The sequence below is a fragment of the Saccopteryx leptura genome, chromosome 7 (assembly GCF_036850995.1).
Source record: "Saccopteryx leptura isolate mSacLep1 chromosome 7, mSacLep1_pri_phased_curated, whole genome shotgun sequence".
Lineage (NCBI taxonomy): Eukaryota > Metazoa > Chordata > Mammalia > Chiroptera > Emballonuridae > Saccopteryx > Saccopteryx leptura.
In genome coordinates this window covers 26,975,771-26,987,098 of record NC_089509.1, presented here as the reverse complement: position 1 = coordinate 26,987,098, position 11,328 = coordinate 26,975,771, and the positions used below count along the sequence as shown (strand labels likewise).

Sequence of the window (11,328 nt, the reverse complement as noted above, 5' to 3'; positions counted from 1 at the left end):
GGAGGCAGGAGGCAGGTATTCCAGGCTGAGGGAAGAGCAAATGCAAAAACTCTGGATGAAGATCAGCTAGAGTGGTTGAAAAGTACATGGAGCTCAGTATGAACTAAAGAGAGAGAAGAGTACAGGGATCATTGTCAGACAAGTCATAGAGGCCTAGAGCATGTGGGTCCCCCTGCCTTTTTTGAAAATCTGAGTGAGAAAGGAAAACATTAAGATGATTCAACTCACAGTTTTCTAAGATCACTCTGTCTGTTATATGAAGAAATGACTGGAGAAGGTCGATACAGAACCAGGGAGCCCAATTAGCAAGCTACTGAAATAATTTATGGCAGGAATGATTGAGACCTGGACCAAGGTGGTGGCAGCAAGTAGAACAGAGAAACGGTCAAATTCTAGATGTGTTTTGTAAGTGAAGTCAACAGGATTTTCTCTTGGGAGCCATGGATAAATCAAGAAGATAACATGAACCACTGAAGAAGAATGCCAGTTCTGATGGGGTAGAGATGTGGTTCTTGTGCTGTGTCACCGTAATGCCAGTGGCCGAGGCCAGGCAAGTTCACTTTGGGTTCGGGCAGACAGTAGAGAAACTGCAGAGCTGGAAAATGTTGGGCCATTCTTTTCAACAGAGTCTCACAACGGCAGACAAGCACACAGACAGGGGAAAACCTCTTTTCTGGCAAAGAAACAGCAAGAATGGCCCCTGACAGTGGCAGGCAGGCAATCCGCCATCTGCCATCTGCAGTCTCCTGAGAACAAGTACCCATAGTCTTACATAGGCCATACACACGTGACACTGCCACACACTGACATACCAATCAGGCAAAGTGCTTGCAGGCAGGAACCAGAGGGCAAGCCTAACACAGCTGCTCACAGTCACATAAAAAGCATTTTATATGGCCCACAGTTGGAGGAGTTTAGCCTATTGTGGTAAGATTTATTTGTGGTTGAAATAAAAGGTTGCTCACAGGTTCCTAATGTCTCATCTTGTCTGTCCCACCAAGGAAGAGGTCCTGTCTTATCTTTAATAAGCCCAGTATAAAGACCAAAACCCAGATATTCTGCACCATGGCTTAGCTCATATCAGCCCAGTCCAGGTACTGCTCAAAGCCTCTACCTGGCTGCCAGACCACACAGCATGGGAGCAAATGGGGCAAGCACTTCCCAAGCAGGAAGGCAGAGAGAAGGGCAAAATCGCAAAAATGTCTGGATCTCTGTTCAGTCTCTGTTATATTACTGTGCTTGAAAGGACTGGCCTTTCTTTAAGCCAACCAATAAGTTCCTTTAAAGTTTCATGGGGTTTTGTTGGTTCCTCTCACTAACCAACCAGGCCCGTTTAGTAGGCTGGACAGACAGGCCTCTGTGGTTGCCATTTTGGTTTCCACTGTGCATGGCTTCAAGAGGAAGCACCCTTCCTACCCATCAAGCCCGGGGCCAAGTGGTGCCATAGGAAGATTCCTCCCAAACCTCAGTCTAGAGCAGTGGTCCCCAACCCCAGAGCCGCGGACTGGTACTGGTCCGTGAGCCATTTGGTACCGGTCCGCAGAGAAAGAATAAATAACTTACATTATTTCTGTTTTATTTATATTTAAGTCTGAATGATGTTTTATTTTTTAAAAATGATCAGATTCCCTCTGTTACATCCATCTAAGACTCACTCTTGATGCTTGTCTCGGTCACGTGATACATTTATCCGTCCCACCCTAAAGGCCGGTCTGTGAAAATATTTTCTGACATTAAACCAGTCCGTGGCCCAAAAAAGGTTGGGGACCACTGGTCTAGAGGGTAAGGACACAATGAACTAATTTACCTGTGAATGCTATAGAGCCTTTAGGGAAATTAAGCTAAATAGGATACAGCAGCTTCTTACTGAGGCAGGCTCTCCAAATTTTATAAAATATGATGTCCATCTCCCTTTGCTCTCTTACCCCATTAATATTTAGCTACCTGCCTATGTTAACACTGTTAACTGTGACAGAAATGACTTTAGAGGAGCTGGTTTTGGTGCATTGTTAACTTTGAGATGCTCATTTATCAATTCAGCAGAGTTGACCAATATGCAGTTAGACAAAAAGGTCTGGAGGTCACAGAAGGAGTCCAGGTTAGAGACAAATTTGGAAGTCATCAGCATAAAGATAGCATTTAATAGCGTGCGACTGGATGTGATAGCCTTTGGAGTAGGTGTATATAGACAAAGAAATGTTTCAAGGACTGTGCACAGTGCTCAATTTAAAGATCAAGAGAGAAACAAATAACAAAAGGGCAAGCAGACAGGCAGGAAGAAAAAAATAGGTGAATTTGATGTTCTAGCAAACAAGTGAAAACACTTTTCAAGGATAAGAGATTTATAAATTGTCAAATGCTGCTGCTAACTCAAATAAATTAAAGTGGCAAAATTACCTTTTATTATAGCAACATGGAGGTCACTGCAATCTTGACAGAAGAGTTTTAGTGAGATAAGCGTGAGAAAATAATATTTTAATAGATTGAAGACAGTAGGTACAGAGATCTTTTAGAAGTTTACCCGAAAGAATAGAAGAAAAAGTGTGGCTTCTTGAGGAAGAGATGAACCAGAGAGTTTTGTTTTTGTTCTTTGTTATTAGGTGGGAGAATAGCAGTAAGTATGTGTTTGTCACTGGGGGGGGTGATCCTAAAAAAGAAAAAATTGATAGTATCAGATAGATGGGAAAGTGTTGTGTGACATTGTTCTCAAGCAGAGGAGAGGAAATAGTACCTTGGGCACATGATCACAACAATTTTGTTAGTAAATAAAAATATGGGAATGAAAATTAGAATGGGGAAACATGGGGCAGAATTAAGTTTAAGGAGAGAGAAGAAGATGTGAAACTGTTCAGAACTGTGAGGGTTCTGCAGTGGAGGGTGGACAAATCTCCACACCCCCCATTAAGGGTTCTGCAATGGAGGGCGGCCATATCTCCACACCCCCATTAAGGGTTCTGCAGTGGAGGGCGGACAAATCTCCACACCCCCCATTAAGGGTTCTGCAGTGGAGGGCGGCCATATCTCCACACCCCCCATTAAGGGTTCTGCAGTGGAGGGCGGACAAATCTCCACACCCCCCATTAAGGGTTCTGCAGTGGAGGGCGGCCATATCTCCACACCCCCCATTAAGGGTTCTGCAGTGGAGGGCGGCCATATCTCCACACCCCCATTAAGGGTTCTGCAGTGGAGGGCGGACAAATCTCCACACCCCCCATTAAGGGTTCTGCAGTGGAGGGCGGCCATATCTCCACACCCCCATTAAGGGTTCTGCAGTGGAGGGCGGACAAATCTCCACACCCCCCATTAAGGGTTCTGCAGTGGAGGGCGGACATATCTCCACACCCCCCATTAAGGGTTCTGCAGTGGAGGGCGGACAAATCTCCACACCCCCCATTAAGGGTTCTGCAGTGGAGGGCGGCCATATCTCCACACCCCCCATTAAGGGTTCTGCAGTGGAGGGCGGCCATATCTCCACACCCCCCATTAAGGGTTCTGCAGTGAAGGGCGGCCATATTTCCACACCCCCCATTAAGGGTTCTGCAGTGGAGGGAAGACATATCTCCACACCCCCCATTAAGGGTTCTGCAGTGGAGGGCGGCCATATCTCCACACCCCCCATTAAGGGTTCTGCAGTGGAGGGCGGACATATCTCCACACCCCCCATTAAGAGTTCTGCAGTGGAGGGCGGCCATATCTCCACACCCCCCATTAAGCGTTCTGCAGTGGAGGGTGGACATATCTCCACACCCCCCATTAAGGGTTCTGCAGTGGAGGGTGGACATATCTCCACACGCCCCACTTTGCCAGGAGCATCAGAAACACCCCTTTCAGATTCCGCCCCTCCAGTTGAACAAGGAGAACTTCAGAGACATTCACAATTGTTTGAGAAGCTTCCCTCAGGACCACAGAAGCAACTTCAAATCTTGTACAGTTTCTTTTTATTTTGTTTATCCTTTTTTTCCTTTTTTCCCCCCAGCAAGTAAAGGAAGAAATTATTGGCCACATTGAAAGAAAGTCAGAGAAAAGGAACTTTGGAGACAGGTTCAGGGGGTGAGCCCAGGACCAGCTGCCACTACCTACTTCTCACCTCGTTGCCAATCTTGTGGGGTCCCTCAGAGCTCAGAATAAAGAAAGAAGCAAGGAAAATGCACTTTGGGGGGAAGAAGAGGAAAAAGAGGAGGAGAGAAAAGGTGTGGGTATGCTCTTGAAGGGAGAACATGCAGGGTCCTCTGTCCTGAGAACTTGTAAGGCAGAGAGTTCAGGAGAGGTCCCAGGGGAGGATCTCAATAGAATATTCAGCAGCTCTCCAGAGTGTCTTTTTAGGATCATGGTCTCCATGTATAGTTTCAAGAGCTGAAAGTTAGATGTAGAATTGAAGGGCAAAGTCTAATAGAAATTTAATTTTTCACCAAAAAAAGTGGTTGAAGAGATGACCACATTTAGATTATTTACAAGATGAGAAAAAAAATGTGATCTTTTTTCAACCATTATAGAAAAATATTGTATACACTCACTCTCTGTTATTCATTTGACAAATACATATTAAGTATTTACTTTATTCTAGACACCAAGGTCCAAGGATACAATTTCTTAGAAATCAATTAATACTCAGAAATCAGAGGCATTTTTATATACCAACAATGAACAATCAGAAAGAGAAATTAAGGAAACAATCCCCTTCACTATTACAACCAAAAAAATAAAGTACCTAGGAGTACATTTAACCAAGGAGATTAAAGACTTGTACTTGGAAAATTATAAAACATTGATAAAAGAAATCAAAGAAGATACAAACAAGTGGAAGCATATACTGTGCTCATGGTTAGGAAGAATAAACATCATTAAAATGTATATATTACCCAAAGCAATTTATAAATTTAATGCAATACCAATTAAAATACCAATGACATATTTCAAAGATATAGAACACATATTCTGAAACTTTATATGGAACTAAAAAAGAACACAAATATCTCAGCAATCTTGAAAAGGAAGAATAAAGTGGGAGGCATCATACTTCCTGATATCAAGTTATACTACAAGGTCATTGTATTTAAAACAGCCTGGTACTGGTATAAGAACAGGCATATAGATCAATGGAACAGAACGGAGAGCCCAGGAATAAACCCACACCTCTATGGACAATTGATATTTGACAAAGGAGGTGAGAGCATACAATGGAGTAAAGACAGTCTCTTTAATAAATGGTGTTGGGAAAATTGGACAGCTACCAGCAAAAAAAAAAATAAAAATGAAACTAGACCACCAACTTACACCATTCACAAAAATAAACTCAAAATGGATAAAAGACTTAAATGTAAGCTGTGAAACCATAAGCATCTTAGAAGAAAACACAGACAGTAAAGCTGTCCGACATCTCTCACAGCAATATATTTGATGATTTATATCCACAGGCAAATGAAATAAAAGACAGGATAAACAAATGGGACTATATCAAACTAAAAAGCTTTTGCACAGCTAAAGACAATAAGAACAGAATAAAAAGACATACTACACAATGGGAGAACATATTCGGCAATACGTCTGATAAGGGGTTAATAACCAAAATTTACAAAAATCATGTAAAACTCAACACCAGGAAGATAAACAATCCAATCAAAAAATGGTCAAAAGAAATGAATAGACATTTCTCCAAAGAGGACATACAGATGGCCAATAGGCATATGAAAAAATGTTCAACATCACTAATGATTAGAGAAATGCAAATTAAAACCACAATGAGATATCACCTCACAACAGTCGGAACAGCGCCCATCAACAAAACAACACTCGATAGGTGCTGGTGAGGATGTGGAGAAAAGGGAACCCTCCTGCATTTTGGTGGGAATGCAGACTGGTGTAGCCACTGTGGAAAACAGTATGGAGATTCCTCAAAAATTAAAAATCGAACTGCCTTTTGACCCAGCTATCCACTTTTAGGAATATACCCCAAGAACATACTACTGTTTCAAAAAGAGAAATGTACCCCAATGTGTACGGCAGCATTGTTCACAATAGCGAAGATCTGGAGACAGCCCAAGTGTCCGTCTGTGGACGACTGGATTAAATGCAGTGGTACAGGCCCTGGCCGGTTGGCTCAGTGGTAGAGTGTCGGCTTGGTGTGCAGGAGTCCCAGGTTCGATTTCCTGCCAGGGCACACAGGAGAAGTGCCCATCTGCTTCTCCACCCCTCCCCCTCTCCTTCCTCCCTGTCTCTCTCTTCCCCTCCCGCAGCCAAGGCTCCATTGGAGCAAAGTTGGCCTGGGCGCTGAGGATGGCTCTGTGGCCTCTGCCTCAGGTGCTAGAATGGCCCTGGTTGCAACAGAGCAATGCCCCAGATGGGCAGAACATCGCCCCCTGGGGGGCATGCCGGGTGGATCCTGGTGGGGCGCATGCAGGAGTCTGTCTGACTGCCTCCCCATTTCCAACTTCAAAAATACAAAAAAAAGTGCAGTGGTACATATATACAATGGAATACTATGGGGCCATGAAAAAGAAGGAAATCCTACCTTTTGCAACAACATGGATGGACATGGAAACTATTATGTTAAGTAAAATTAACAAGGCAGAAAAAGAAAAATATCATATGACCTCACTCATTTGAGGAATCCAGTGAACAATGTGAACTGAGGAACGGAATTGAGACAGTGGAGAGATCAAAGGGACCAGAGGAAAAGAGGACAGAGGGAAAGGGGATGATAGGATGGGATAAACCTGAAGGGAAGAGGTGAGGGCGCTATGGGGCGGGGGCAATGGAGATGTTGAGGGGAATACAGGGGAGGGGAGATACATTTGGGGCAACACTAGACTCTATGTAAACACAATAAATTAAAATCAATAATAAAAAACAGAAAAAATACTTAAAATTTTTTTTTCGATTAAAGTTTACCTTCAATATTATTTTAATTAGTTTCAGCTTGAGTTCTTAATTAAATAACATAACCTAAAAATAATTTACTTCTAGTAAATTTGTAAGTTTTGCAATATTATAAGGATCATTTGCATTGTCGTATATAGAATGTACCTCATTTTTTAGCTAAAAAATAAAGAATGCTATAAATTAGTGATGTTATTATTTTTAACATTTTTTCTTTCTTTCCTTTTTGTAGACATAAACTAGAAACTAAAAGATTGCATCTATGTAAAAGTTTCTTATGGAAAGAAAATGTTTCTTCTGGAATATATCATCAACTTGTATTGCACATCTTTAGAATTGAAATAACCAACTTTTTAATAAGTAGATAACAGATAATGAAATTTTTATAGCATTGTAATCACTTTCTTTTAATTTCCAAAAGTACTACAGATGTTAACTATGTAGCAGTTTCACTTTATCAGATTATGTCAATTGTGTTGTAATAAATAACAATTTATATGAACTCTCAGCCCTAAATCGTAGTTTTCCACTTTCTTTTTTTAAAGTAAAATTTGGTTCTAAGATAAAAATTATATTGATTAAAATTTAGAAGACATTAAAATTAATGACAGGTGAAAACATTCAGTAAATTTGAAAATAGAATGTGACAAGAGTACTAAAACGATGTTAAATACAAAGAAATGAGTAAGAGATATGAAGGATGGAATGTATCTCAAAGGAATTCCAGAGGAAGGGATAGAGAAAATGGGGGACAGAAAGATATAAAAAAGAAGAAGCCTGAGAATTTCCTTGACTTGATAAAAAGACTTGAAGATGTTATGGGAACAAATAGAATAGAGGATGATGGATTATAATAAGAGGTGGTTTATGACTATCATTAGCTAAGACTTCTTTGATTTTTGTTTTGAAGAAACATGCTGATGAAGTATCAAGATACATATGTATACATGTGGGGAAAGGTACTGACCAATGGTGCTCTGCACTCAATTTTGGCAAATACGATTACTTATAAATCCCATTTTCACCAATAGAAGAAAACTGTAATTATTCTCTTTGTAATGACCAAGCTTTCATCATATCTGGATATAAATTTTATTTTGCCAACTAAAAATCAAACTGTAGCTTTTCCAATGAGCCATATTACAAATGGAATGTTTGATTTATAGCAGGCTTAAATCAACATTCAAAATCCAAGTGTCCACATATCTTCTCAATCCTGTGTTCAACGACATCGTGGCCATATCGGGGGTATTTATACCACAGAAATCAGGAAATGCTACAAGTTGAGGATTTGATTATTTAATTGATAAATTACTAAATAATTTATTATATACCACTGAAAATACTTTTTATTGGTGGAAGATAGCCATACCTACCCCAAAGCAGCAATACAAAGTTTGCTTAATTAAACTGCCAAATATATTACATAACATCAGAAATAAGGTTCAGGTTATTATTTTAAGATTTAATACAATTAATTACTACTATAATTCATGCTAAAACATAATAGAATCCTTTCAATCTTGTTGGTTTAAATGTACTGTTACATTCCCTTTGAAAGAACACAATAAGACTGTTTTAGTTCACCATCAGAAATGAGAATGATTAGAAAATGGAGAAAATTTAAATATCAACTTAAAGCTGCTAGATTTGGCAACACTGTAATGCTATATTTTCTTCTAAAACAGTGACAACAATAAGAATAAATAAAAATAATTAGAATTCTTTAAAATCAATTTTATTTTATTTTTTTAAATTAATTTTAATGTGGTGACATTGATAAATCAGGGTACATATGTTCAGAAAAAACATCTCTAGGTTATTTTGACATTTGATTATGCTGCATTCCCATCACCCAAAGTCAAATTGTCTTCCGTCACCTTCTAACTGGTTTTCTTTGTGCCCCTCCTCTCCCCCAACCCCCTCCCTCTCCTCCCCCCCACCTCGTAACCCCCACACTCTTATCCATGTCTCTGAGTCTCATTTTTATGTCCCACCTATGTATGGAATCATATAGTTCTTAGTTTTTTCTGATTTACTTATTTCGCTCAGTATAATGTTATTAAAACATGTCTGAGGAAAATACGTAAGTATTAAATTTGTCATGGGTCATATACAACTATGTGTTTTATAAACTGGCCAAAATATGTCTGATTCCTTTGTTTAGGACCTAGTGGAACAAAGTGGCCGTGGCCAGGTTGCTTAATTAGAGCATCATCCCAATAAACCAAGGTTGGGGGTTTGATCCCGGTCAGGGCACATACAAGATCAACCAATGAATACATAAATAAGTGGAACAACAAATACATGTTTCTCTTTCTCTTTCTAAATCAATCAAATAAATTTTAGAATCATCTGGAAGAATAATTTGTGCCAATGATCTTTTAGCTTAATGCAAAGACCAATTATTATAGTCCTTTTAAAATGGTAAAACATTGCTGGAATGATGATTGAAACTATTGTACTTTCTACATCCTCTTGGGAGACAATTCTCCATGGGTTTCTTGCATTTCTGACCATCTATGAGCTAGAGGCATTAATGACTTTGTTCTGGGGTTGCTTTCCAAGGGTTTTGTATAGCAATCTTGGAAGGTATAGTGTCTAATTCTGGAGCAGAGGGAATTTTTGTGCTTTCTTCAGGAGAATGAACATTATGTGTCTTTTTGGAACAAAGGTTGGTTGAACAGGTTTGTCCTTACAGATGATTTGGAGTTTCCTAATTCCAAGGTTCTTTAACCATGACACAAACCCATTGTGTGCACATTACTTACCTGAGTCCCTCTCTACACTGCCTGTCAGTGGGACCTGCGGAGCAAAGAAAGCTGATGTGGACATAAAGAACATGTGGCCTGCTGTGCTGTGAGTAAAGGTCCTTTGTCTCTGTCCCAGGAATCTGTGTCTTCTGCCACCATTTATGAAACTGAAGCAAACAAATTTGTTAACTTGTAAGCAGTGCAACATCTCAGATCTTTAACAGTTCTTGACGCATCCAGTCCTTCCAAATTTGATTTTCCTTCTTTGCACTGTTCATCACTTACTCTGTGGTCATTTCATTTTATCCTCCTTATTTTTGCTATATATAACATCATTATTCTTTATTTACTCAACATGACCTCATCGATTTATGAAAACACACTTAGTACAGAACTTGGCACATAATACATTTATTTTAATAAACTAATGCATTTAAAAGTTTCTATCTCTAAGGAGCATTTCTCCCTTGGTCTAACATTGACAACTTGAATTATATGTGCTTAATGTTAGTTAATTCAGTTCTGAGTTTCAGTTGTTAATTTCCTTCTAATTTGCAGGATATTGAATTAATTGAAGCAATTTATGAATTATATTTTTCAAGAGTTTGCTGCACTATTTTCTTCTTTCTAGGGGATTTCCCCCTTTTCTCTCTCTTTTGATGTATAGTGCCATTTAAGTCCTCCATGCATTTCTGGGAAACTAAACCCCCAAATCTAAGCCTGTTGAATCTCTTGTCACACAAGTATTTGAAAGAATGGTACTTAAGGGAAATAGAAAATGACACTTTTCCCCTCATCTTTTGAAGATGAAATGATCCACCCCCCTTCAATTCTACCAAAGGAGATCCCCAGCTCATTTTCCTTAGCAAAAGCTTTAAAGTGTAAAAAACTCATCAAACATCTTTTCCTCTGAGACAATGTCATCTGAGTTCAAAGGATGTACACAGCTCTGCAAAACTGCTGTCTTGTTTCAGTGATAAGGCCTTGGCTTTCATTTTATGTTTGATTCCAAGAAAATCAAATCTGTTTTTATGTACAGTGTGACTATAACTAAATCAGGAAATTAGAAGAAATAATCTATTTCTGCAGACTGCTAGGAGGGGTGTGAGTTTCTAGTTAAAAAAAAAAACAAACCTAAAATGACTCTTTAGTTAGGTTACATTTTCACTCAAGCTATTCTTGGTTATTAAAACTGAAAACATGTATTTATCCTTCCACACAATGAACAAAACCCATACTGTTGTTTTGGGAAATAATACTGCCTTCTTCCTGTGGTTAACTCTTTGGAAAAACTTTTACTGGCTAAATAGAAGGTTGAGGGCTTTTTTGTTTGCATATTTTTCTCCAAAATCTGGCCAAAACTTCACCATAGTAATTAGAAATTTTTTTAAATAAAAATTTCAGCTCCATCTAGGGCCTACTGACTTAGAGATTTGGGGCATGGACACAGAAAATCCTCATTTAAAAAAAATTCTTTGACATGCGTATGGTTTCACGGCTTACATTTAAGTTTTTTATCCATTTTGAGTTTATTTTTGTGAATGGAATGGTGTAAGTAGGTGGTCTAGTTTCATTTTTTTGCACGTAGCTGTCCAATTTTCCCAACACCATTTGTTGAAGAATCTGTCTTTACTCCACTGTATGCTCTTATCTCCTTTGTCAAATATCAGTTGTTCATAAAAGTGTGGAATTATTTCTG

General features: G+C 39.2%; 1 protein-coding gene across 1 annotated transcript; it reads left to right on the top strand.

The window, feature by feature from the left end:
* Positions 1-2,054: 2,054 nt before the first annotated feature.
* On the top strand, positions 2,055-6,067 carry LOC136378973 (uncharacterized). Its single transcript, XM_066346488.1, has 4 exons — positions 2,055-2,174; positions 2,951-3,131; positions 3,220-3,925; positions 5,941-6,067. The coding sequence occupies exons 1-4, from the start codon at positions 2,055-2,057 to the stop codon at positions 6,065-6,067; spliced, it is 1,134 nt and encodes a 377-aa protein (XP_066202585.1).
* Positions 6,068-11,328: the final 5,261 nt, after the last annotated feature.

Bases quoted from the DNA above. Each gene is read 5' to 3' on its own strand.
- LOC136378973 (XM_066346488.1), top strand. From the start codon at position 2,055: ATGCAGTTAGACAAAAAGGTCTGGAGGTCACAGAAGGAGTCCAGGTTA. The intron at 2,175-2,950 runs GTAGGTGTATAT...ACCCCCATTAAG, and splicing joins TGGATGTGATAGCCTTTGGA to GGTTCTGCAGTGGAGGGCGG. The intron at 3,132-3,219 runs GTTCTGCAGTGG...CCCCCCATTAAG, and splicing joins CTCCACACCCCCCATTAAGG to GGTTCTGCAGTGGAGGGCGG.